General features: G+C 56.9%; 1 protein-coding gene across 1 annotated transcript in view; it reads right to left on the reverse strand.

Annotated features, from left to right (window-relative positions):
- Positions 1–12,101: 12,101 nt before the first annotated feature.
- Positions 12,102–27,795, reverse strand: part of TRAPPC10 (trafficking protein particle complex subunit 10) — a 53,117-nt gene continuing 37,423 nt past the window's right edge. Inside the window, exons 12-20 of the mRNA XM_069944770.1 lie at positions 26,370–26,511; positions 23,607–23,765; positions 23,270–23,487; positions 18,302–18,402; positions 18,098–18,215; positions 17,346–17,516; positions 17,075–17,252; positions 14,724–14,915; positions 12,102–12,520 (exon numbers count right to left, since the gene is read on the reverse strand). Of these exons, the coding sequence (XP_069800871.1) occupies positions 12,282–12,520; positions 14,724–14,915; positions 17,075–17,252; positions 17,346–17,516; positions 18,098–18,215; positions 18,302–18,402; positions 23,270–23,487; positions 23,607–23,765; positions 26,370–26,511 (1,518 nt within the window). The 3' untranslated portion in view covers positions 12,102–12,281. The remainder of the gene's footprint in view (positions 12,521–14,723; positions 14,916–17,074; positions 17,253–17,345; positions 17,517–18,097; positions 18,216–18,301; positions 18,403–23,269; positions 23,488–23,606; positions 23,766–26,369; positions 26,512–27,795) is intronic.

The following is a 27,795-nucleotide window of genomic DNA, read 5'->3' on the forward strand; positions in this document are numbered from 1 at the left end:
CTGCTTGCAAGAATACGACTGGTCTGTACGCCAAGGGTGGTAAGATCTCCTTCATTTAAGCAGAGGCCAGAAATTGTGAAAAGTAAAAGTCATTATAAAGAGCTAGTTTGCTTTGCCTGTGGTAAAACCGGGTATTATGCTAAAGACTGTGCTAGTGCAGCTGGTAAAAGACAAAGGGAACTACAGTAAAGTGTGCTGGACTTGTTAGAGACTATCTGCACCCTGTAACTGTGAACTCCCACACTGTGACGGCCTTGGTTGATACTGGGAGTCAGCAGTCTCTAATAAGATCGGACTTGATGGACTCTGGTAACAGAACTGGTCATCTATCTCTGACATGTGTGCATGGTGATAAAAAGTGTATCCTAAAACTGTGCTCCCTGTGCAAATAGGTGATACACTAATGTCTAATGAGAACAGTGCCTAAGCTTCCATATCCTGTGGTCCTAGGCCAAGATGGTTTCTGTGTTATACTCAAAAGAGACAGTTTAGTTTCTGCAGTAACAGCCAGGTCCCAAGCTAAAAAAGCTGCCTGAAAAAGAGTGTTTGGGGGTCATATTTCCATTTGATGGAGATTTATTCCATGGTGATGGTGAAAGGCGTCTTTCTAAGAGAGAAAAGCAACTAGCCAGTGATAAATGGCCGTCTGAACATCCTCTCATAGAAAAAACCCCCTTCCATACACTCAGGTGGGAAAAAGATATTTCTGTCAAACAGAGAGAGGATAAGACCATTTCCTCACAGTTGACTCAGGTGGAAGCTGAGGCAGAAGAAGCTGCACAGTATCCTTGCTACAAACTGAAAAGTGATATCTTATATCGGCTCTGTGAGCACCCCCAGACTAAAGAGCAAGTGTGGCAGATAGTGGTCCCCTCTGAATATAGAGAGCCTATCATGAAGATAGTGGGCTATCAGGGCATCTGGAGAGAAAGAAAACCCTGGCAAGGATAATGAACCAGTTCTTTTGGCCTAATATACATACAGATGTGGCAAAGTTTTGTGAATCTTGTCCTGAATGTCATTATGTTTCTCCAGGTGACAAGAAATGTAAATTATTACATGGAGAGAAAGGAACGGCTGTACATCCCATCTATGGCTGATACTAATGCTGCTAGGCCTATTTTAAAAACCAACGCCAGGATGTTGGTATATAATTTGATCAAACCATATTGCCCCATGTACCACGTGCAGGTCGCCTGGTTCACACTGGTCCCCACGCCAACTCACCACTGTGTCAGTAAGCAACCGCCAACCCCGCAGAGCGTGCACATGCAGGGAAGGGGGGCCATGAAACGGCCCTGCAACCCCACTGTCACAGGACCAAACCCAAAATGCCTCACCAAAACCCAGCCGGCACCACCATTACACTCGGCATTACACTAACCACCACTGCTGCAGACAGAATGGGAAAGACATAAGTTACTGACATGTGAGCACAGGTATATCCTGCCAATTTAGGTCATGTGGGTCTTATAAAGGGGAGTGCCAGCCGATCAGAAAAGGGAGAACTATAAAATACGACATGGAGAGAAGGGAGCGGCTGCACATCACACCTTGGTCCTGTGACATTGGGGTTGCAGGTCCATTCCATGGCCTCCCTTCCCTGCATGTGCATGCTTTGCGGGGTTGGTGGTCGGTGACCGACACGGTATAGAGTTAGCGTAGGGACCTGTGTGAACTAGGAGACCTGCACGTGGTACACGGGGCAATTTGGTTTGATCAAATTATATACCGACATCCTGGCGTTGGTTTTTAAAATAGGCTTAGCGGCATTAGTATCAGCCATAGATGGGATGTGCAGCCGCTCCTCTCTCTCCATGTCGTATTAGAAATGTAAATTGCTTCCTATTCCGGTGGTTGATACGCCTTTTGAAAGAATAGCTCTGGATATTGTTGGTCCTCTTGAGAAAAGCAAAAAAGGTAGTCACATGGGTATTCCTCATACAATTCTTACAGATCAAGGTACAAACTTTCAGTCAAATTTAATGAAACAAATTCATGAACTACTTGGGATTCAGGCTGTAAGAACTACTCCCTACCATCCCCAAACTGATGGATAGGTGGAACGCTTTAACCAAACCCTTAAAAAAATGCTCTGCAAGTTTGTGCAGCAGTATCCGGGACAATGGGATCAGTTGCTGCCATACTAGTTATTTGCATACAGGGAGGTTCCACAAGCATCCACTGGTTTCTCCCCCTTCGAGTTGTTGTATGGGAGACGACCAAGAGGACCATTGGATGTAATCAAGGAACACTGGGAAAAACCTGACCCAAAACAAAAAAACTTGGTCGAATATGTCCTTTCTATGCGCGACAAGCTGAATGAGTTGGCTGATTTTGTAAAAATCAACCTTACCAAGGCGCAGTCACACATGAAAGGGTGGTATGACAAATCTGCTAAAGAGAAATGTTTTTTGCCAGATGATAAAGTTCTATTATTACTTCCATCTTCTGACAACAAACTGCTAGCAAAATGGCAGGGACCATTCAAAGTCTTGCGTCAAACTGGTCCAGTAGATTATGAGATTTCTATGCCCGGCAGAATTCAGGAGAAGAAAAATTTCCATGCCAATTTGCTTCAAAAATGGTTTGGTAGACCAAATGTTGCTTGTACCATATTATCAGAATGTTACCCCAATGTTCTTGAGCAATCTTATTCAATATTGTCCCCCACATCCAACCACTGTCCAATCACAGATATTCGTAGAGGCAGTGAACTTTCACATGAGCAACACAAAGATATAGACCTTGTGCTTCAGAAAGACAAACCTACATTGGTTTCTACACCTGGTTGCACAGAGTTGACCCAGCATGTAATTGACACTGGGGATGCTAAAGAAATCAAAAACCCTACAGAGTGCCAGAAAAACGTAAACCTGTGATAGAAAGTATAAAACATCCTACAATTAGGTGTCATTGAGCCATCATGTAGTCCCTGGTGTTCTCCTATTGTCCTTGTCCCAAAGAAAACTGGGGGGATGAGATTTTGTATTGGATTTTGGAACTTAATCAGGTTTCTAAATTTGATACCTATCCGATGGCCAATATTGATGACTTGATTTCTAGGTTGGGTGAAGCCCAATCCATCTCTACATGTGATTTAACCAAAGGCTATTGGCAGATCCCACTTGGAAAAGACTCCAAAGATAAAATAGCTTTTGCCACTCCACAAGGTTTACTTCAATGTACCCGAACGCCTTTTGGCCTACATAATGCTCCTGTTATATTTCAAAGACTAATGGACACCATCATTAAGCCACATAGGCCATATTGTGCGGCTTATCTTGATGATGTCATTGTCTTTAGTCGTGACTGGAAGTCTCATATTTTGCATTTAGACAATGTAATATCTGCCATAGCCAATGCTGGGCTCCCAATTAATCCTGCCAAATGTACCATAACATAATGGCTATGTTATAGGTGGTGGGAAAAGCAAACCAGAAGGGTCTAAGATCCAAGCAGTAAGGGATGCTCCCATTCCAAAAACAAAGAAGGAGGTAAGATCATTTTAGGGCTGACTGGCTATTATCGCAGATTTATTCAAAATTGTTCTAGTTTGGCAGCTCCTTTAAGGGATCTTACTAAAAAAAAACTACGTTGAAGCTGTATATAGGAGCTGTGTATAGGGGTATAGGAGCTGTGTATAGGGGTATAGGAGGTGTATAGAGGGGTATAGGAGCTGTGTATAGGGGTATAGGAGGTGTATAGGAGCTGTGTATAGGGGTATAGGAGCTGTATATAGGGGTATAGGAGGTGTATAGAGGGGTATAGGAGGTGTATAGAGAGGTATAGGAGTTGTGTATAGGGGTATAGGAGGTGTGTATAGGAGCTGTATATAGGGGTATAGGAGGTGTATAGAGGGGTATAGGAGGTGTGTATAGGAGGTGTATAGAGAGGTATAGGAGTTGTGTATAGGGGTATAGGAGCTGTGTATAGGGGTATAGGAGGTGTATATAGGAGCTATGTATAGGGGTATAGGAGGTGTGTATAGGGGTATAGGAGGTGTATAGAGAGGTATAGGAGTTGTGTATAGGGGTATAGGAGCTGTGTATAGGGGTATAGGTGTATAGAGAGGTATAGAAATTGTTTATAGGGGTATAGGAGCTGTGTATAGGGGTATAGAGGTGTATATAGGAGCTGTGTATAGGGGTATAGGAGGTGTATATAGGAGGTGTATATAGGAGCTGTGTATAGGAGAAGTATATAGGAGCTGTGTATAGGAGGTGTATATAGGAGCTGTGTATAGGGGTATAGGAGGTGTATAGAGGGGTATAGGAGCTGTGTATAGGGGTATAGGTGGTGTATATAGGAGGTGTATAGGAGCTATGTATAGGAGCTGTGTATAGGGGTATAGGAGGTGTAGAGAGAGGTATAGGAGGTGTATAGAGGGGTATAGGAGCTGTATATAGGAGCTGTGTATAGGGGTATAGGAGGTGTGTATAGGGGTATACACTCACCGGCCACTTTATTAGGTACACCTGTCCAACTGCACGTTACCACTTAATTTCTAATCAGCCAATCACATGGCGGCAACTCAGTGCATTTAGGCATGTAGACATGGTCAAGACAATCTCCTGCAGTTCAAACCGAGCATCAGTATGGGGGAGAAAGGTGATTTGAGGCCTTTGAACGTGGCATGGCTGTTGGTGCCAGAAGGGCTGGTCTGAGTATTTCAGAAACTGCTGATCTACTGGGATTTTCACGCACAACCATCTCTAGGGTTTACAGAGAATGGTCCGAAAAAGAAAAAACATCCAGTGAGCGGCAGTTCTGTGGGCGGAAATGCCTTGTTGATGCCAGAGGTCAGAGGAGAATGGGCAGACTGGTTCCAGCTGATAGAAAGGCAACAGTGACTCAAATAGCCAACCGTTACAGCCAAGGTAGGCAGAAGAGCATCTCTGAACGCACAGTACGTCGTGAGGCAGATGGGCTACAGCAGCAGAAGACCACACCGGGGGCCACTCCGCTTAGCTAAGAACAGGAAACTGAGGCTACAATTTGCACAAGATCATCGAAATTGGACAGTAGAAGATTGGAAAAACGTTGCCTGGTCTGATGAGTCTCGATTTCTGCTGCGACATTCGGATGGTAGGGTCAGAATTTGGCGCCAACAACATGAAAGCATGGATCCATCCTGCCTTGTATCAATGGTTCAGGCTGGTGGTGGTGGTGTCATGGTGTGGGGAATATTTTCTTGGCACTCTTTGGGCCCCTTGGTACCAATTGAGCATCGTTGCAACGCCACAGCCTACCTGAGTATTGTTGCTGACCATGTCCATCCCTTTATGACCACAATGGACCCAACATCTGATGGCTACTTTCAGCAGGATAATGCGCCATGTCATAAAGCTAGAATCATCTCAGACTGGTTTCTTGAACATGACAATGAGGTCACTGTACTCCAATGGCCTCCACAGTCACCAGATCTCAATCCAATAGAGCATCTTTGGGATGTGGTGGAACGGGAGATTGGCATCATGGATGTGCAGCCGACAAATCTGCGGCAACTGTGTGATGTCATCATGTCACTATGGACCAAAATCTCTGAGGAAGCTTCCAGCACCTTGTTGTATCTATGCCACCAAGAAATGAGGCAGTTCTGAAGGCAAAAGGGGGTCCAACCCGTTACTAGCATGGTGTACCTAATAAAGTGGCCGGTGAGTGTAAGTATTTGGCGTTTCTGCTGCCTCCATCTTATTGACACAGGATTCACATGTTGGTCGTTCATAATCAGCAGGCAGCCTCCCTCTGAAAATCCTACAATCTCTCTTTGCAGACTTAGATCATGTTGTTTTGATAGGAGGAGGAAGCTAGGAAATCTATCGGTATAAGTAATACATTTTGGAAAGATACAGCTCACCCCTTGTGATGTCGGCTGGTTACCCTGCGTTTTTCTGGTGGACCAGGAGCATCCTTCCTCCCCTCGCTGCTGATGTTGGCTGGCCCCAGGAACGCTGAATGCTGGCCACTTCATCCCTGCATGCAGCCGTATTTAAATTTGCCGGGCCGCCCTGCACTGCCGAGCGCCTGGCGTCTGACCTCACTTCCACCGCGCGGGTGCCACGATAATCCTGCGGTGCGTCACTTCTGGGAATCCTCCTGCCGGCCGCATGCTTTCCGCTGCATCTACTGACACATGTGAGCCTCCGACCAGCATATCTAGCAAGCCCTATGATCCGGTCCTTCTGGAGGGGTGAGTGCGGTATTCTGGACCCAACCAGAGCCCGTTTGAGTCTCTCCCTCGGCCGCAGCGGCACCAGGGAATAGAGGGAGCTCCAGCATGCTTCATCTCCAGGCTCCTCGCAGGGACAGAAAACCACTGAGGGAGGAGAGGAGGGCCTTTCCTTGTATTCTCCAGGTTTCCTGTCCCTGGGGGGCAGAGTCCCTCTCTCTCTGGTGGTGCTGTCATGTCAATGGGGAAAAGTATTTTATCACCAACCAACCAGCAAGAATTCCAGCTCTCATTGACCTGTTTGCTTTTCTTTACTAAGCTCATCATACTCTTAACTGTATTATTTGTACCTGTTTGAACTTGTTACCTGTATGAAAAAAAGACACATGACCACACAATCAATCACAATCCAACCTCTTCACCCTGGCCAAGACCAGAGAGCTGTCTAAAGGACACCAGGAACATCACTGTAGACCTGCACAAGGCTGGGATGGGCTACAGGACAATAGGCAGCAGCTTGGTGAGAAGGCAACAACTATTGGCTCAAATTAGAGAACAGAAGAAACACAAGATGACTGTCAATCTTCCTCTGGAATCCATGCAAGGTCTCGCCTTGTAGTGTAAGGATGATTCTGAAAAAGGTTAAGCGTCAACCTAGAACTACATGGGAGGAATCAATGACTTGAAAAGAGCTGGGACCATAGTGTTACAGATTACAGTTACTAACATTCTACGCAGCTGTAGATTAAACTCCTGCAAGACATGTAAAGGTTCCCCTGCTCACACCAGTTCACCAATGACCATCTGGATGATCCAGAGGAGGCATGAGAGAAGGTCATGTGGCCAGATAAGACCAAAATACAACTTTTTGGTATCAACTCCACTCCCCATGTTTGGAAGAAGGATGGAAGAACAACTCTCAAGACCACAGTTCCAACCATGAAGTATGGGGGAATAACATCATACTTTGAGGGTGCTTTTCTGCAAAGGGGGCAGGACGACTGCAATGTATTGAAGGGGAGAAGGATGGAGCCATTTATCACTAAATACAACAACCTCCTTCCCTCAGTAGGAGCAGTGAAGATGGGTGGTGGCCGGATCTTGCATCTGACAACGACCCCAAACAGTCAGGGCAACTATGGAGCGGCTCGGTAAGAGGCATTTTAAGGTCCTGGAGTGGCCAAGGTTTCTGCAAATCAAATCCTTATTTCATGGAATAAAATGGTGAATGGACCTCTACACTAGAAATGAGGTTTTTGGCCTTAATAATGGGTTCCATGTTTTTCCCTGCACTTACCTTTGCTCTTGATAGTTATTCTTGCTGAGGTCTCTCTGCCTGGACCTATGAGCTTTGAGTCCTGGACTTGGTTTCCCATAAAGGAATCTCGCTTCCACCTGATCAGGACTCAATAGCTTTGACCAGCTTAGTCCTGTTGACCATGCATTGTCTGACCTTTTGCCTGTTCTTACCATTCTTTGTCCCCTTTTTACCGTTTCTGGCTTTCATCCTCCGTTTACCTTGTTGCGAGAGATGAGCGAAGCAGATTCGTTTTATTTTGTACTAAGCAAAATCTGTACTCGTATCCCTCAGGCTGCCTGCTGTGTGCAGAGGGAGGATACCACCTGGAGGACCACCTGGCAATCCCTTTGTGAAATTCTTTAATGGTGCCGCTCCATGTTGGGGGTCTGGACGAGGGGCTCATTCCCACATTCCATGAAACACTAACAGCTAAGCCCTGTAGTGGAGTCCTTCCCCGCACAGCATGATGTATCAGTATCATGCCAGGAGGGCGGAAAGTGTTTGAATATTCGCGGCACTGTAATGTAGTAGCTGTGCGGTCGTGTCATCATAGTACCACAAATATTTAGGTTCCCCCCTCCTGTTATAATACTGATACATCATGCCGCACGGGGAAGGACTCCACTACAGGGCTTTCCTGTCCATGTTTCACGTAACATGGCAATAGGCCCAACCCTTGTTTGTAGGTCAGAAGTGTGATTAACCCTGTGTGTCCTGGCTGATGTAGCTGTGGCTGGACAGGGACACACAAGGACTCACAGCTTAGACACTGCTGGAATCTGTTCTATTATCAGTCTTCAGGTCCTTTGTCATTAGGTGCACCAAAATGCACAGCCACAGGGATCCAACCTAAAGACATTGTATGGCTGCAGCCTGGACTTGATAAGGCCAGGTGATGTGATTTTACCTACTTGCACCGTACCTATATGACTACACCTATATATACTGCCCTCTGAAGAGACTGGAGCGTGATCAGAGGGTGACAGAGAGATGTTCTGGATGAAGAAGAGGAATGCTGGAAGCACGTCACTGAGAAGAGCTCCTGGAAAGTTATCATTTATAGTCACAATACCCAAGGAGAAGAGAGACAGAAATCTATAAACAATTTATGGAGAATAAGATGTGCCAGCCTGACTGCGCAGTACAGGAAGCTACTGACCATATATGGACTGGCCTATCAGAGTGTGACATGTATGTGTCTTGTGACTTGGAACCCCGCCTGTAGTAAATGTTTACATTTCTTATGAATACACTACGCATGTGTAGTACCGCCCCATATTCTGTCTATAAAATGTGATTACCATAATAAAACTTGGGCCATTATTATCCAGGCTTATAATCATGATACATTGTCTTATCTGTGTCTGTGATTTATAAGTGACGAGTTGGTAATACTGCAGGTTACAGCTCTAGATATATTAAAAAACCATCCATCCTGGGTATTTGACTTTTCTCCATAGAGACGGGTCAACATCTAAATTTAGACTTATCAGACTATTGCTAACTGCATATAGTTACAGTGTGCATGCATGTGCTGGCAGGTTGGGAAAAGGTGTGCAGTCACCTCTAGATTTTCTAGAAGTCACTACCAGAAAATGTATCTGCTGTTGAGGTGTTTCACTTTAAGGGGGAAGAGTTTTGTATGGCTGCTCTTGGATTTACGCTATATAGAGTTTACCATTACCAATTACCTATACCCTATAGTCAGCCATACTGACCCAATATTGATTGTTCCCCTCCAAATATTAAATTGGGTCTTGGTTCTATGGTACTTCTCTCTGTGAGTTTATTGATTTTAGTGTATTCAGTGTGTACTGAGCTAGACGGGAGTTTCCAGAGTCAACCCCTGGCAGTAGAGGAGAACCCTCCTCCAAATCTAACAAGCTTCTGTAAAGACTCCCCCTAACACTAGAAATTCTATTATGGGCTGTAACATTTACAATGTGTATATAACACTATCAGCATTCTGGAACCTGAATTGCTGCTGACAACACCTTTGTCTGATCATTGCCACTGGATTATAAGAAAAAGTGGAATCACCATAATGGACCAGTGTGTGGGGCTCCAAACACAACAAGCCGCCATGTTCCGTGGGACCGGATACCTTCATTACCAAGATGCATCTTTCCTTATTTTAGCTCTAGGACCTTGGCCCACCCCCACGTGTCCAGCAGCAATGAACAGACTGCACTGTGGTAAAACACATGTATTTCTGGGTACTCTTAATACAAGCTTCCACCTTATTGTAGAGGTACTGTATAATATACCAAAAATAAATAGTGCTGTCACCCTAAAAATCCCGTAATACGGCAACAGCTGTGCACATTTACCAGACAGGCCCCCCACCATAATGGCTGCCGCAGTCATGGGGCAAGACGACTACGCTGAATGGAGCACTGTCTGGTAGAGACGCTTTATATCATTCCATCCCATGGGGGTTCATAATAGGCTGGGACAGAAGACAAATCTTTAGCAGCATGGAAGATTCCAGACAGGGGATAGTAGTGCGCGTGCAGGAGCCAGAGCAGATCTAACTAGTGAATGCAGCATTCTCAAACTACATGACATACGGACGTCATACTGACCATTGACTGGAGAGCTGGCTGATACTACATGACATACGGACGTCATACTGACCATTGACTGGAGAGCTGGCTGATACTACATGACATACGGACGTCATACTGACCAGTGACTGGAGAGCTGGCTGATACTACATGACATACGGACGTCATACTGACCATTGACTGGAGAGCTGGCTGATACTACATGACATACGGACGTCATACTGACCATTGACTGGAGAGCTGGCCGATACTACATGACATACGGACGTCATACTGACCAGTGACTGGAGAGCTGGCCGATACTACATGACATACGGACGTCATACTGACCAGTGACTGGAGAGCTGGCCGATACTACATGACATAGGGACGTCATACTGACCAGTGACTGGAGAGCTGGCCGATACTACATGACATAGGGACGTCATACTGACCAGTGACTGGAGAGCTGGCCGATACTACATGACATACGGACGTCATACTGACCAGTGACTGGAGAGCTGGCCGATACTACATGACATACGGACGTCATACTGACCAGTGACTGGAGAGCTGGCCGATACTACATGACATACGGACGTCATACTGACCAGTGACTGGAGAGCTGGCCGATACTACATGACATACGGACGTCATACTGACCAGTGACTGGAGAGCTGGCCGATACTACATGACATACGGACGTCATACTGACCAGTGACTGGAGAGCTGGCCGATACTACATGACATACGGACGTCATACTGACCAGTGACTGGAGAGCTGGCCGATACTACATGACATACGGACGTCATACTGACCAGTGACTGGAGAGCTGGCCGATACTACATGACATACGGACGTCATACTGACCAGTGACTGGAGAGCTGGCCGATACTACATGACATACGGACGTCATACTGACCAGTGACTGGAGAGCTGGCCGATACTACATGACATACGGACGTCATACTGACCAGTGACTGGAGAGCTGGCCGATACTACATGACATACGGACGTCATACTGACCAGTGACTGGAGAGCTGGCCGATACTACATGACATACGGACGTCATACTGACCAGTGACTGGAGAGCTGGCCGATACTACATGACATACGGACGTCATACTGACCAGTGACTGGAGAGCTGGCCGATACTACATGACATACGGACGTCATACTGACCAGTGACTGGAGAGCTGGCCGATACTACATGACATACGGACGTCATACTGACCAGTGACTGGAGAGCTGGCCGATACTACATGACATACGGACGTCATACTGACCAGTGACTGGAGAGCTGGCCGATACTACATGACATACGGACGTCATACTGACCAGTGACTGGAGAGCTGGCCGATACTACATGACATACGGACGTCATACTGACCAGTGACTGGAGAGCTGGCCGATACTACATGACATACGGACGTCATACTGACCAGTGACTGGAGAGCTGGCCGATACTACATGACATACGGACGTCATACTGACCAGTGACTGGAGAGCTGGCCGATACTACATGACATACGGACGTCATACTGACCAGTGACTGGAGAGCTGGCCGATACTACATGACATACGGACGTCATACTGACCAGTGACTGGAGAGCTGGCTGATACTACTATGTAACATTATAATGAGAACCATCATACTATAGACACGGACATTGCACATGGCAGTAACCAGTGATACCATGTGACGTATGATTTTTTTTGCGGGGGGGGGGGGGGGGGGGGGGGGGGGTCCTGCTACAGTGATGGGAACAATCTGTGATGCTCCGGCCCCTGCACCACCACACCTGCCGCACATTGAGGTCACTGCTGTTGAAGGTGCAGCAAGTCTAACATGCAATACCCTCAGTGTGCCCCCTGCCCTTGTATATACACCCGCCATTCTGCCCCCCCCGCCCCTGTATATACACCCGCCATTCTGCCCCCTGCCCTTGTATATACACCCGCCATTCTGCCCCCCCCGCCCCTGTATATACACCCGCCATTCTGCCCCCTGCCCTTGTATATACACCCGCCATTCTGCCCCCCCACCCCTGTATATACACCCAGCATTCTGCCCCCCCCCGCCCCTGTATATACACCCAGCATTCTGCTGGCGTCCTGGCTGTAACACAATATTGCACTATGATCGGTCATCCAGAGCTTCCAATTCATCCAGGCGTCATGAAAAGTGATATGGAGCCTCAGTCCAGGCCCCGGACCCGCTATACATATAATACACTAGTGGCTTCTGGGCCAGGCACTGTGTCATGTGACATTGACCTCCAGTACATGGTCGTCCATGCTTGGAATAACCAGAATTTGCTGCCCGGCGCTGTTGTTGCTGACTTGTCCAGCGTGGAAAGGTTGTAGTCTCGGCATTGGGAGTCCTTTCTGCTCTGACGTGGCGCCCAGGGGACCTGGAGACAATGAAGTGCTCTGGGAGCGTCCACTAGGGGCCTCACACGGATCCTCCATGGACACAGAGTCATTCTCAATCCAGCTGTCTGTTAGAAACACAGAACAATAGGCCGTGAGTAGCAATGGACACAGACAAGCACTGCCAGGGGGACCTGCTACACGGCTGCCAGGGGGACCTGCTACACGGCTGCCAGGGGGACCTGCTACACGGCTGCCAGGGGGACCTGCTACACGGCTGCCAGGGGGACCTGCTACACGGCTGCCAGGGGGACCTGCTACACGGCTGCCAGGGGGACCTGCTACACGGCTGCCAGGGGGACCTGCTACACGGCTGCCAGGGGGACCTGCTACACGGCTGCCAGGGGGACCTGCTACACGGCTGCCAGGGGGACCTGCTACACGGCTGCCAGGGGGACCTGCTACACGGCTGCCAGGGGGACCTGCTACACGGCTGCCAGGGGGACCTGCTACACGGCTGCCAGGGGGACCTGCTACACGGCTGCCAGGGGGACCTGCTACACGGCTGCCAGGGGGACCTGCTACACGGCTGCCAGGGGGACCTGCTACACGGCTGCCAGGGGGACCTGCTACACGGCTGCCAGGGGGACCTGCTACACGGCTGCCAGGGGGACCTGCTACACGACTGCCAGGGGGACCTGCTACACGACTGCCAGGGGGACCTGCTACACGACTGCCAGGGGGACCTGCTACACGACTGCCAGGGGGACCTGCTACACGACTGCCGGCTTTCTCTTGGATCACTAGAGGTCAGAGCAGATGTCCTAACTCCTAATGTGGTGAACGCAGCCAGTACCATCTACGCTGCTATATATGGGGACATATCTGGAATTACCTCAGTTATGAAGTCCACCCCGGCCCATCCAGGAGACTCCGGGTAACACTGGGCACCTGAGCATCCACCCCGGCCCATCCAGGAGACTCCGGGTAACATTGGGCACAGAAGCGTCCACCCCGGCCCATCCAGGAGACTCCGGGTAACATTGGGCACAGAAGCGTCCACCCCGGCCCATCCTGGAGACTCCGGGTAACATTGGGCACCTGAGCGTCCACCCCGGCCCATCCTGGAGACTCCGGGTAACACTGGGCACCTGAGCATCCACCCCGGCCCATCCAGGAGACTCCGGGTAACATTGGGCACAGAAGCGTCCACCCCGGCCCATCCAGGAGACTCCGGGTAACATTGGGCACAGAAGCGTTCACCCCGGCCCATCCTGGAGACTCCGGGTAACATTGGGCACCTGAGCGTCCACCCCGGCCCATCCTGGAGACTCCGGGTAACACTGGGCACCTGAGCATCCACTCCGGCCCATCCAGGAGACTCCGGGTAACATTGGGCACCTGAGCGTCCACCCCGGCCCATCCTGGAGACTCCGGGTAACACTGGGCACCTGAGCATCCACCCCGGCCCATCCAGGAGACTCCGGGTAACACTGGGCACCTGAGCGTCCACCCCGGCCCATCCAGGAGACTCCGGGTAACACTGGGCACCTGAGCATCCACCCCGGCCCATCCAGGAGACTCCGGGTAACACTGGGCACCTGAGCATCCACCCCGGCCCATCCAGGAGACTCCGGGTAACACTGGGCACCTGAGCATCCACCCCGGCCCATCCAGGAGACTCCGGGTAACATTGGGCACAGAAGCATCCACCCCGGCCCATCCAGGAGACTCCGGGTAACATTGGGCACCTGAGCGTCCACCCCGGCCCATCCTGGAGACTCCGGGTAACACTGGGCACCTGAGCATCCACCCCGGCCCATCCAGGAGACTCCGGGTAACACTGGGCACCTGAGCATCCACCCCGGCCCATCCTGGAGACTCCAGGTAACACTGGGCACCTGAGCGTCCACCCCGGCCCATCCTGGAGACTCCAGGTAACACTGGGCACCTGAGCGTCCACCCCGGCCCATCCTGGAGACTCCAGGTAACACTGGGCACCTGAGCGTCCACCCCGGCCCATCCTGGAGACTCCGGGTAACACTGGGCACCTGAGCGTCCACCCCGGCCCATCCTGGAGACTCCGGGTAACACTGGGCACCTGAGCATCCACCCCGGCCCATCCAGGAGACTCCAGGTAACACTGGGCACCAGAGAGTCCATACTGACCCATAAACCTGTCATCTTTTTCCTGCACATCACTCACTAAAGCCGATCTAGAACAAGCAGGAACCAGTGTTGCCATGATGGCAGCCAGGCACAATGGTTATCATCAATTGGTATATATGACAGTGGAAATCAGACTCTCCCCCAACGGAGCTGACAACTCACCGGCATCCACCTGCTGCGAGTGTGAGTGATGGGGCAGGTACCGGAACAGCTGCACATCAGGGTAGGGCAGAAATCCAGCAAAGAGAGGCATCACTTCCATCCGCACTGTATGGCATGCACCGTGTTTAACCGGCATCAGGACCACTCCAGAGCTCCGGCCACACACCGCCCAGTTACTACCACCGTCAACCACTGCAAACCGAGATCGTAAACAACATCACTGGACCCAACCGCTCCTCACCACCAGGACCTCAGAGGAACCTCCCCCACCTGCTCCTCCCCGCCAGGACCTCAGAGGAACCTCCCCCACCTGCTCCTCACCACCAGGACCTCAGAGTACCCTCCCCCACCTGCTCCTCACCACCAGGACCCCAGAGTACCCTCCCCCACCTGCTCCTCCCCACCAGGACCTCAGAGGAACCTCCCCCACCTGCTCCTCCCCGCCAGGACCTCAGAGGAACCTCCCCCACCTGCTCCTCCCCGCCAGGACCTCAGAGGAACCTCCCCCACCTGCTCCTCACCACCAGAACCTCAGAGTACCCTCCCTCACCTGCTCCTCCCTGCCAGGACCTCAGAGGACACTCCCCCCTCCTGCTCCTCCTTGCCAACACCTCAGAGGACCCCCCCCCCCTCCTGCTCCTCCCTGCCAACACCTCAGAGGACCCCCCCCCCCTCCTGCTCCTCCCTGCCAGGACCTCAGAGGACCCCCCCCCCCTCCTGCTCCTCCCTGCCAACACCTCAGAGGATCCTCCTCCACCTGCTCTTCCTCCCCAGGAACTCAGAGGACCCTCCCCCACCTGCTCCTCCCCGCCAGGACCTCAGAGGACCCTCCCCCACCTGCTCCTCCTCGCCAGGACCTCAGAGGACCCCAAGACTCCTCCACATCTCTCACTGTCCTCACCACCAGGACCTCAGATGACCCTCCCCCACCTGCTCCTCACCACCAGGACCTCGGAGGACCCTCCCGCCCCTGCTCCTCACCACCAGGACCTCAGAGGACCCCAAGACTCCTCCACATCTCTCACTGTCCTCACCGCCAGGACCTCAGAGGACACTCCCCCACCTGCTCCTCCCCGCCAGGACCTCAGAGGACCCTCCCCACCTGCTCCTCCCCGCCAGGACCTCAGAGGACCCTCCCCACCTGCTCCTCCCCGCAAGGACCTCAGAGGACCCTCCCCCACCTGCTCCTCCCCGCCAGGACCTCAGAGGACCCTCCCCCACCTGCTCCTCACCACCAGGACCTCGGAGGACACTTCCCCACCTTCTCCTCACCACCAGGACCTCGGAGGACCCTCCCGCCCCTGCTCCTCACCACCAGGACCTCGGAGGACCCTCCCTCACCTGCTCCTCACCGCCAGGACCTCAGAGGACCCTCCCTCACCTGCTCCTCCCCGCCAGGACCTCGGAGGACCCTCCCCCACCTGCTCCTCCCCGCCAGGACCTCAGAGGACACTCCCTCACCTGCTCCTCACCGCCAGGACCTCAGAGGACCCTCCCCCACCTGCTCCTCACCGCCAGGACCTCAGAGGACCCTCCTTCACCTGCTCCTCACCGCCAGGACCTCAGAGTACCCTCCTCACCACCAGGACCTCAGAGTACCCTCCCCACCTGCTCCTCACCGCCAGGACCTCAGAGTACACTCCCTCACCTGCTCCTCACCGCCAGGACCTCAGAGCACACTGCCCCACCTGCTCCTCCTTGCCAGGACCTCAGAGGGCCCTCGCTCACATGCTCCTCACCACCAGGACCTCAGAGGACCCCCCCCCCCTCCTGCTCCTCACCACCAGGACCTCAGGAGGACCCTCCCCACCTGCTCCTCCCCGCCAGGACCTCAGAGCACACTGCCCCACCTGCTCCTCCTTGCCAGGACCTCAGAGGACCCTCCCCACCTGCTCCTCCCCGCAAGGACCTCAGAGGACCCTCCCCCACCTGCTCCTCCCCGCCAGGACCTCAGATGACCCTCCCCCACCTGCTCCTCACCACCAGGACCTCGGAGGACACTTCCCCACCTTCTCCTCACCACCAGGACCTCTGAGGACCCTCCCGCCCCTGCTCCTCACCACCAGGACCTCTGAGGACCCTCCCTCACCTGCTCCTCACCACCAGGACCTCAGAGGACCCTCCCCACCTGCTCCTCCCCGCCAGGACCTCAGAGGACCCTCCCCACCTGCTCCTCACCGCCAGGACCTCAGAGGACCCTCCCCCACCTGCTCCTCCCCGCCAGGACCTCAGAGGACCCTCCCCCACCTGCTCCTCCCCGCCAGGACCTCAGAGGACCCTCCCCCACCTGCTCCTCCCCGTCAGGACCTCAGAGGACCCCAAGACTCCTCCACATCTCTCACTATCCTCACCCTGGTAGAATAGCTGAGTGCTGGTGTAGCCCTCACAGTCTGTCAGCGTCTCCTCTTTGTCTGTCTCCATGGGGTCACACAGTCGGGTGATGCAGACGTCCAGTGAACAAAGTGACCCCATCTTACAAAACTCGGACTCTGCCGGGGGTGAGATCTCAGCACGTACAGTGTATAGCGTCTGATGGGGTGGAATACGGAGGAGTTACAGCCATGGTATATCATGGTGCCCATACTACCTGCCCGTGTCCAACACATGATGTCTGCTACTTACATAAAAGTGCTCCAAGTGGAAGAAGTAGGTAAAAGGCTGGAGATGGGCGCAGGAGTCCGGGAGAGGCAACGGGAAGAAGCTAACCGAGAAGCTGCAGGGCAGCGAGGGGGGCAAACCCTGGCGCCACGTCACCTCCCACACGTAGAACAGGCACTGCTGACTCTGGAGGGCCTACAGGGAACACAGCCAAGGGTGAGACCACCGGGAACCAGAGAGAGAGAGAGAGACAGACAGAAAGAGAGAGAGAGACAGAGAGAGAGGTGGGGAGGGAGACAGAGAGAGACAGACAGAAAGAGAGAGAGGTGGGGAGGGAGGGAGAGAGAGAGAGAGAGAGAGAGATCACACGTAGAACAGGCACTGCTGACTCTGGAGGGCCTACAGGGAACACAGCCGAGGGTGAGACCACCGGGAACCAGAGAGAGAGAGAGAGACAGACAGAAAGAGAGAGAGAGACAGAGAGAGAGGTGGGGAGGGAGAGAGAGAGAGAGAGAGAGAGAGAGAGAGAGAGAGAGAGAGAAAGAGATCACACGTAGAACAGGCTGACTCTGGAGGGCCTACAGGGAACACAGCCAAGGGTGAGACCACCGGGAACCAGAGAGAGAGAGAGAGAGACAGAGAGAGAGGTGGAGACAGAGAGAGAGAGAGAGACAGAGAGAGACAGAGAGAGACAGAGAGAGACAGAGAGAGAGGTGGAGACAGAGATAGAGGAGGAGGAGATAGAGATGGGGAAAGAGGGGGAGAGAGAGTGATACCTGGCTGTGGGCCGAGTGCAGAGGGTGGAGCTGGAGGTCTCGGCCGGAGCTCAGGCTGCTGTCTGACAGCTGGAAACTAAAGTCACATGTGTTCTCCACACACACCTGGATGTACTTCCTGGAGAGAAGACAGAACGATATAACAGTATAATACACCACGAGGAGCGGCCACTGCCAAATATGGCTACACCCAGAGCCCATCACCTGGTTCCTGAGGAGAGAAGCGTGTGCTGCGCCCTCAGAGGAAGACGGAACGTCAGGCTGATAATGGTGGAATAGATAGACCATGGGCAGTCCACCGAGACCTGATGGAAGGAGACGAGTGTAAGATGTGGCCTGTAAGCGACATACCCCTCGCTATCCCCCCCCACGAGCTGCCCTCGCTACCCCCCCCCCCACGAGCTGCCCTCGCTGCCCCCCCGAGAGCTGCCCTCGCTACCCCTCGAAAGCTTCCCTCGCTACCCCCCCCGCCCCGAGAGGGCTACCCTCGCAACCCCTCCCCCCCAGAGCTGCCCTCGCTGCCCCCCCCCCGAGAGCTGCCCTCGCTACCCCTCGAAAGCTTCCCTCGCTACCCCCCCGCAAGCTGCCCTCGCTACCCCTCCCCCAGAGCTTCCCTCCCTACCCCCCCCCCGAGAGCTTCCCTCACTACCCCCCTGAAAGCTTCCCTCACTACCCCCCGAGAGCTTCCCTCACTACCCCCCGAGAGCTTCCCTCACTACCCCCCCCACCCCCGAGAGCTTCCCTCACTACCCCCCCGAGAGCTTCCCTCACTACCCCCCCCCCAGAGAGCTTCCCTCACTACCCCCCCCCCCACCCAGAGAGCTTCCTCACTACCCCCCCACCCCCGAGAGCTTCCCTCACTACCCCCCGAGAGCTTCCCTCACTACCCCCCGAGAGCTTCCCTCACTACCCCCCGAGAGCTTCCCTCACTACCCCCCGAGAGCTTCCCTCACTACCCCCCGAGAGCTTCCCTCACTACCCCCCCGAGAGCTTCCCTCACTACCCCCCCACCCCCGAAGCTTCCCTCACTACCCCTCCGAGAGCTTCCCTCACTACCCCCCCACCCCCGAAGCTTCCCTCACTACCCCTCCGAGAGCTTCCCTCACTACCCCCCGAGAGCTTCCCTCACTACCCCCCCCGAGAGCTTCCCTCACTACCCCCCCCCACCCAGAGAGCTTCCTCACTACCCCCCCCACCCAGAGAGCTTCCTCACTACCCCCCCACCCAGAGAGCTTCCTCACTACCCCCCCCACCCAGAGAGCTTCCTCACTACCCCCCCACCCCCGAGAGCTTCCCTCACTACCCCCCCTGAAAGCTTCCCTCACTACCCCCGAGAGCTTCCCTCACTACCCCCCCGAAAGCTTCCCTCACTACCCCCCCGAAAGCTTCCCTCACTACCCCCCGAAAGCTTCCCTCACTACCCCCCCCCCCCCACCCAGAGAGCTTCCCTCACTACCCCCCAGAGAGCTTCCCTCACTACCCCCCAGAGAGCTTCCTCACTACCCCCCAGAGAGCTTCCTCACTACCCCCCCCACCCAGAGAGCTTCCTCACTACCCCCCCACCCCCAGAGAGCTTCCCTCACTACCCCCCCCGAAAGCTTCCCTCACTACCCCCCGAGAGCTTCCCTCACTACCCCCCGAGAGCTTCCCTCACTACCCCCCCCACCCAGAGAGCTTCCCTCACTACCCCCCACCCACCTAGAGAGCTTCCTCACTACCCCCCCCGAGAGCTTCCTCACTACCCCCTCCCCGAGAGCTTCCCTCACTACCCCCCGAGAGCTTCCCTCACTACCCCCCGAGAGCTTCCCTCACTACCCCCCGAGAGCTTCCCTCACTACCCCCCGAGAGCTTCCCTCACTCCCCCCCCGAGAGCTTCCCTCACTACCCCCCCCGAGAGCTTCCCTCACTACCCCCCGAGAGCTTCCCTCACTACCCCCCCCGAGAGCTTCCCTCACTACCCCCCCACCCCCGAGAGCCTCCCTCACTACCCCCCCGAGAGCTTCCCTCACTACCCCCCCCCAGAGAGCTTCCCTCACTACCCCCCCACTCAGAGAGCTTCCTCACTACCCCCCCCACCCAGAGAGCTTCCCTCACTACCCCCCGAGAGCTTCCCTCACTACCCCCCGAGAGCTTCCCTCACTACCCCCCCCGAAAGCTTCCCTCACTACCCCCCCCCCAGAAAGCTTCCCTCACTACCCCCCCCCGAAAGCTTCCCTCACTATCCCCCCGAGAGCTTCCCTCACTATCCCCCCGAGAGCTTCCCTCACTACCCCCCGAGAGCTTCCCTCACTACCCCCCGAGAGCTTCCCTCACTACCCCCCCGAGAGCTTCCCTCACTACCCCCCCGAGAGCTTCCCTCACTACCCCCCGAGAGCTTCCCTCACTACCCCCCCCACCCCCGAGAGCTTCCCTCACTACCCCCCCCGAGCTTCCCTCACTACCCCCCCCCCGAGAGCTTCCCTCACTACCCCCCCCCGAAAGCTTCCCTCACTACCCCCCCCCGAAAGCTTCCCTCACTACCCCCCCCCGAAAGCTTCCCTCACTACCCCCCCACCCCCTAAAGCTTCCCTCACTACCCCTCCGAGAGCTTCCCTCACTACCCCCCCCGAGAGCTTCCTCACTACCCCCCGAGAGCTTCCCTCACTACCCCCCCGAGAGCTTCCCTCACTACCCCCCCCACCCAGAGAGCTTCCTCACTACCCCCCCACCCCCAGAGAGCTTCCCTCACTACCCCCCCCCCCCCCGAAAGCTTCCCTCACTACCCCCCCGAAAGCTTCCCTCACTACCCCCCCCACCCAGAGAGCTTCCCTCACTACCCCCCACCCACCTAGAGAGCTTCCTCACTACCCCCCCGAGAGCTTCCTCACTACCCCCCCCGAGAGCTTCCCTCACTACCCCCCGAGAGCTTCCCTCACTACCCCCCGAGAGCTTCCTCACTACCCCCCCCCCGAGAGCTTCCCTCACTACCCCCCGAGAGCTTCCCTCACTACCCCCCGAGAGCTTCCCTCACTACCCCCCGAGAGCTTCCCTCACTACCCCCCGAGAGCTTCCCTCACTACCCCCCCCCCCCGAAAGCTTCCCTCACTACCCCCCCGAGAGCTTCCCTCACTACCCCTCCGAGAGCTTCCCTCACTACCCCCCCCGAGAGCTTCCCTCACTACCCCCCCCCCGAAAGCTTCCCTCACTACCCCCCCGAGAGCTTCCCTCACTACCCCCCCGAGAGCTTCCCTCACTACCCCCCGAGAGCTTCCCTCAATACCCCCCCACCCCCGAGAGCTTCCCTCACTACCCCCCGAGAGCTTCCCTCACTACCCCCCCCCCCCGAGAGCTTCCCTCACTACCCCCCCCCCAGAGAGCTTCCTCACTACCCCCCCCCCCCCAGAGAGCTTCCTCACTACCCCCCACCCCGAGAGCTTCCCTCACTAACCCCCGAGAGCTTCCCTCACTAACCCCCGAGAGCTTCCCTCACTACCCCCCGAGAGCTTCCCTCACTACCCCCCGAGAGCTTCCCTCACTACCCCCCGAGAGCTTCCCTCACTACCCCCCGAGAGCTTCCTCACTACCCACCCCGAGAGCTTCCCTCACTACCCCCCAAGAGCTTCCCTCACTACCCCCCGAGAGCTTCCCTCACTACCCCCCGAGAGCTTCCCTCACTACCCCCCCGAAAGCTTCCCTCACTACCCCCCGAGAGCTTCCCTCACTACCCCTGCGAGAGCTTCCCTCACTACCCCCCCGAGAGCTTCCCTCACTACCCCCCGAAAGCTTCCCTCACTACCCCCCGAGAGCTTCCCTCAATACCCCCCCACCCCCGAGAGCTTCCCTCACTACTCCCCCCAGAGCTTCCCCCACTACCCCCCCCAGAGAGCTTCCCTCACTACCCCCCCACCCAGAGAGCTTCCTCACTACCCCCCCACCCCCGAGAGCTTCCTCACTACCCCCCCACCCCCGAGAGCTTCCTCACTACCCCCCCACCCCCGAGAGCTTCCCTCACTACCCCCCGAGAGCTTCCCTCACTACCCCCCGAGAGCTTCCCTCACTACCCCCCGAGAGCTTCCCTTACTACCCCCCGAGAGCTTCCCTCACTACCCCCCGAGAGCTTCCCTCACTACCCCCCGAGAGCTTCCCTCACTACCCCCCGAGAGCTTCCCTCACTACCCCCCCCCCGAAAGCTTCCCTCACTACCCCCCGAGAGCTTCCCTCACTACCCCCCCGAGAGCTTCCCTCAAAACCCCCCCCCTGAAAGCTTCCCTCAAAACCCCCCCCTGAAAGCTTCCCTCACTACCCCCCGAGAGCTTCCCTCACTACCCCCCGAGAGCTTCCCTCAAAACCCCCCCCCTGAAAGCTTCCCTCACTACCCCCCCGAGAGCTTCCCTCACTACCCCCCCCGAGAGCTTCCCTCACTACCCCCCGAGAGCTTCCCTCACTACCCCCCCACCCCCGAAGCTTCCCTCACTACCCCTCCGAGAGCTTCCCTCACTACCCCCCGAGAGCTTCCCTCACTACCCCCCCCGAGAGCTTCCCTCACTACCCCCCCCCACCCAGAGAGCTTCCTCACTACCCCCCCCACCCAGAGAGCTTCCTCACTACCCCCCCACCCAGAGAGCTTCCTCACTACCCCCCCCACCCAGAGAGCTTCCTCACTACCCCCCCACCCCCGAGAGCTTCCCTCACTACCCCCCCCGAAAGCTTCCCTAACTACCCCCCCGAAAGCTTCCCTCACTACCCCCCCGAAAGCTTCCCTCACTACCCCCCCGAAAGCTTCCCTCACTACCCCCCGAAAGCTTCCCTCACTACCCCCCCCCCCACCCAGAGAGCTTCCCTCACTACCCCCCAGAGAGCTTCCCTCACTACCCCCCAGAGAGCTTCCTCACTACCCCCACCCACCTAGAGAGCTTCCTCACTACCCCCCCCCCCGAGAGCTTCCCTCACTACCCCCCCCCCCCCCCCCCCCCGAGAGCTTCCCTCACTACCCCCCCCGAGAGCTTCCCTCACTAGACCCCCCCCCAGAGAGCCGCCAAAGCTAACCGCGCCCCCCCCCCCCTTCGAGGGCTACCCTTGTCAGCCTCCCCCCCCCCCTCCCCCCCCCCTGAGAACAGCCCCCAGCCCTCTCTGCCACTACCACTTCAGAGGACAGCCCCAGGCCTCCACCGTCCCTGGGGGCCGACCACCCACCCGTTGCTCCAGGATGGCTCCAGCAGCAGCACTGTAAGAACTCTGCGGGTCCTTCCCTCGGCGTGGGATCTCTCCATTCACCAGGCAGCCGCCCTCAGGAAGCAGGCAGACCACATCCAGCTCAAACTCCATGACATGGTATGGAGGAGCCACAGGGAGGGCGATGCTGGTCACCTTGTCTGAACGCTGAACACTGAGCGCGCTGAGCGACACTTCTCCTGTAATAAGATGAGACAGCAGCTACCAGGAAGAGTCAAAGGAGGGTGATCGGGACCGACCCGAGGGCCACAGCAGCTACTATAGAGGGGAGGGCTCTGCAGGGATGCTGGCCACTCACCATGGCTGTTCTGGTAGATGGAGACACTCATGTCTAAACCTGGGAGCAGCGGCATGGTGTCCGCATTACTCAGCTGCAGGGTGTCTCCCGCCTTCACCCGATAATGCCCAGTTGTCACTGTAAACTTCAACTTTTGAGGGATTCCAGCCAAAAGGCAATCTGTGAAGAGAGAAGAGGGTGGGCGGTGCGGTCAGGGCAGCTCAGGGCCTGGTGGGCGGTGCTGTCAGCTCAGGGCCTGGTGGGCGGTGCTGTCAGCTCAGGGCCTGGTGGGCGGTGCTGTCAGGTCAGGGCCTGGTGGGCGGTGCGGTCTGGTCAGGGCCTGGTGGGCGGTGCGGTCTGGTCAGGGCCTGGTGGGCGGTGCGGTCTGGTCAGGGCCTGGTGGGCGGTGCGGTCTGGTCAGGGCCTGGTGGGCGGTGCGGTCTGGTCAGGGCCTGGTGGGCGGTGCGGTCTGGTCAGGGCCTGGTAGGCGGTGCGGTCTGGTCAGGGCCTGGTGGGCGGTGCTGTCTGGTCAGGGCCTGGTGGGCGGTGCGGTCTGGTCAGGGCCTGGTGGGCGGTGCTGTCAAATCAGGGCCTGGTGGGCGGTGCTGTCAAATCAGGGCCTGGTGGGCGGTGCTGTCAAATCAGGGCCTGGTGGGCGGTGCTGTCAAATCAGGGCCTGGTGGGCGGTGCTGTCAAATCAGGGCCTGGTGGGCGGTGCTGTCAGGTCAGGGCCTGGTGGGCGGTGCTGTCAGGTCAGGGTCTGGTGGGCGGTGAGGTCAGGGCAGGGCCTGGTGGGCGGTGAGGTCAGGGCAGGGCCTGGTGGGCGGTGAGGTCAGGGCAGGGCCTGGTGGGCGGTGCTGTCAGGTCAGGGCCTGGTGGGCAGTGCTGTCAGGTCAAAGCCTGGTGGGCGGTGAGGTCAGGGCAGGGCCTGGTGGGCGGTGAGGTCAGGTCAAAGCCTGGTGGGCAGTGAGGTCAGGGCAGGGCCTGGTGGGCGGTGAGGTCAGGTCAAAGCCTGGTGGGCGGTGAGGTCAGGGCAGGGCCTGGTGGGCGGTGAGGTCAGGGCAGGGCCTGGTGGGCGGTGAGGTCAGGGGCTGGTGAGCGGTGAGGTCAGGGCAGGGCCTGGTGGGCGGTGAGGTCAAGGCAGGGCCTGGTGGGCGGTGAGGTCAGGGCAGGGCCTGGTGGGCGGTGAGGTCAGGTCAGGGCCTGGTGGGCGGTGAGGTCAGGGCAGGGCCTGGTGGGCGGTGAGGTCAGGGCAGGGCCTGGTGGGCGGTGAGGTCAGGGCAGGGCCTGGTGGGCGGTGAGGTCAGGGGCTGGTCAGCGGTGAGGTCAGGGCAGGGCCTGGCGGGTGGTGAGGTCAGGGCAGGGTGGGCGGTGAGGTCAGGACAGGGCCTGGTGGGCGGTGAGGTCAGGGCAGGGTGGTCGGTGAGGTCAGGGCAGGGCCTGGCGGGAGGTGAGGTCAGGGCAGGGTGGGCGGTGAGGTCAGGACAGGGCCTGGTGGGCGGTGAGGTCAGGGCAGGGTGGTCGGTGAGGTCAGGGCAGGGCCTGGCGGGTGGTGAGGTCAGGGCAGGGTGGGCGGTGAGGTCAGGGCAGGGCCTGGTGGGCGGTGAGGTCAGGGCAGGGCCTGGTGGGTGGTGAGGTCAGGGCAGGGCCTGGTGGGTGGTGAGGTCAGGGCAGGGTGGGCGGTGAGGTCAGGACAGGGCCTGGTGGGCGGTGAGGGCAGGGAAGGGCCTGGTGGGCGGTGAGGTCAGGGAAGGGCCTGGTGGGCGGTGAGGTCAGGGCAGGGCCTGGTGGGCGGTGAGGTCAGGGCAGGGCCTGGTGGGCGGTGAGGTCAGGGCAGGGCCTGGTGGGCGGTGAGGTCAGGGCAGGGCCTGGTGGGCGGTGAGGTCAGGGCAGGGCCTGGTGGGCGGTGAGGTCAGGGCAGGGCCTGGTGGGCGGTGAGGTCAGGGCATTGCCTGGTGGGCGGTGAGGTCAGGGCAGGGCCTGGTGGGTGTTGAGGTCAGGGCAGGGTGGGCGGTGAGGTCAGGACAGGGCCTGGTGGGCGGTGAGGTCAGGGCAGGGTGGGCGGTGAGGTCAGGACAGGGCCTGGTGGGCGGTGAGGTCAGGGCAGGGTGGTCGGTGAGGTCAGGGCAGGGCCTGGCGGGCGGTGAGGTCAGGGCAGGGTGGGCGGTGAGGTCAGGACAGGGCCTGGTGGGCGGTGAGGTCAGGGCAGGGTGGTCGGTGAGGTCAGGGCAGGGCCTGGCGGGTGGTGAGGTCAGGGCAGGGTGGGCGGTGAGGTCAGGACAGGGCCTGGTGGGCGGTGAGGTCAGGGCAGGGTGGGCGGTGAGGTCAGGGCAGGGCCTGGTGGGCGGTAAGGTCAGGGCAGGGCCTGGTGGGCGGTGAGGTCAGGGCAGGGCCTGGTGGGCGGTGAGGTCAGGGCAAAGCCTGGAGGGCGGTGAGGTCAGGGCAGGGCCTGGTGGGTGTTGAGGTCAGGGCAGGGTGGGCGGTGAGGTCAGGACAGGGCCTGGTGGGCGGTGAGGTCAGGGCAGGGCCTGGTGGGTGGTGAGGTCAGGGCAGGGTGGGCGGTGAGGTCAGGACAGGGCCTGGTGGGCGGTGAGGTCAGGGCAGGGTGGTCGGTGAGGTCAGGGCAGGGCCTGGTGGGTGGTGAGGTCAGGGCAGAGTGGGCGGTGAGGTCAGGACAGGGCCTGGTGGGCGGTGAGGTCAGGTCAGGTCAGGGCCTGGTGGGCGGTGAGGTCAGGGAAGGGCCTGGTGGGCGGTGAGGTCAGGGCAGGGCCTGGCGGGTCTTACCGCTTAGCGGCTCCACTTTCAGCTGAGGCTCCTGGGAGTAAACATCGTACTGCACAATCGGGTAGACGTGAGGGAGAAGCAGCTGAACCGCACCAAAGGATGCAGCAAGCTGGCGCAGGGTGTAGGTGCCCGCCTCCTGGGCCTAAAGAGCGGCAAATAATACAATTGTCATTAGAATTTCTGAGACCAGAGATCTATGATAGCCTGGGGGGGCGAGGGGATATGAGGGGGTACAGGGCATGACTGACTGAGGGGGGGGGGGGGTATCAGGGGGTACAGGGCATGACTGACTGGGAGAGAGGATATGAGGGGGTACAGGGCATGACTGACTGAGGGGGGGGGGTATCAGGGGGTACAGGGCATGACTGACTGGGAGAGAGGATATCAGGGGGTACAGGGCATCACTGCCTGGAGGAGGGAGGGGATATGAGGGGGTACAGGGCATCACTGCCTGGAGGAGGGAGGGGATATGAGGGGGTACAGGGCATCACTGCCTGAGGGGGGATATGAGGGGGTACAGGGCATCACTGCCTGAGGGGGGATATGAGGGGGTACAGGGTATCACTGCCTGACGGGGGATATGAGGGGGTACAGGGCATCACTGCCTGGAGGGGGGGATATGAGGGGGTGCAGGGCATCACTGCCTGAGGGGGGATATGAGGGGGTGCAGGGCATCACTGCCTGAGGGGGGGGATATGAGGGGGTACAGGGTATCACTGCCTGGGGGGGATATGAGGGGGTACAGGGCATCACTGCCTGAGGGGGGGGATATGAGGGGGTACAGGGCATCACTGCCTGGGGGGAGGGGATATGAGGGGGTACAGGGCATCACTGCCTGGGGGGGGGGTATGAGGGGGTACAGGGCATCACTGCCTGAGGGGGAGGGGGGATATGAGGGGGGTACAGGGCATCACTGCATGGGGGGAGGGGATATGAGGGGGTACAGGGCATCACTGCCTGGAGGGGGGGATATGAGGGGGTACAGGGCATCACTGCCTGAGGGGGGGGGGGATATGAGGGGGTACAGGGCATCACTGCCTGAGAGGGGATATGAGGGGGTACAGGGCATCACTGCCTGAGGGGGAGGGGGGGATATGAGGGGGTACAGGGCATCACTGCCTGGGGGGGGGGGGCGAGGGGATATGAGGGGGTACAGGGCATCACTGCATGGGGGGAGGGGATATGAGGGGGTACAGGGCATCACTGCCTGGAGGGGGGGATATGAGGGGTACAGGGCATCACTGCCTGGAGGGGGGGATATGAGGGGGTACAGGGCATCACTGCCTGGGGGGGGATATGAGGGGGTACAGGGCATCACTGCCTGAGGGGGAGGGGGGATATGAGGGGGTACAGGGCATCACTACCTGAGGGGGGGGGGGAAGGATATGAGGGGGTACAGGGCATCACTGCCTGAGGGGGGATATGA

This window comes from Dendropsophus ebraccatus, chromosome 11, assembly GCF_027789765.1.
Source record: "Dendropsophus ebraccatus isolate aDenEbr1 chromosome 11, aDenEbr1.pat, whole genome shotgun sequence".
NCBI lineage: Eukaryota > Metazoa > Chordata > Amphibia > Anura > Hylidae > Dendropsophus > Dendropsophus ebraccatus.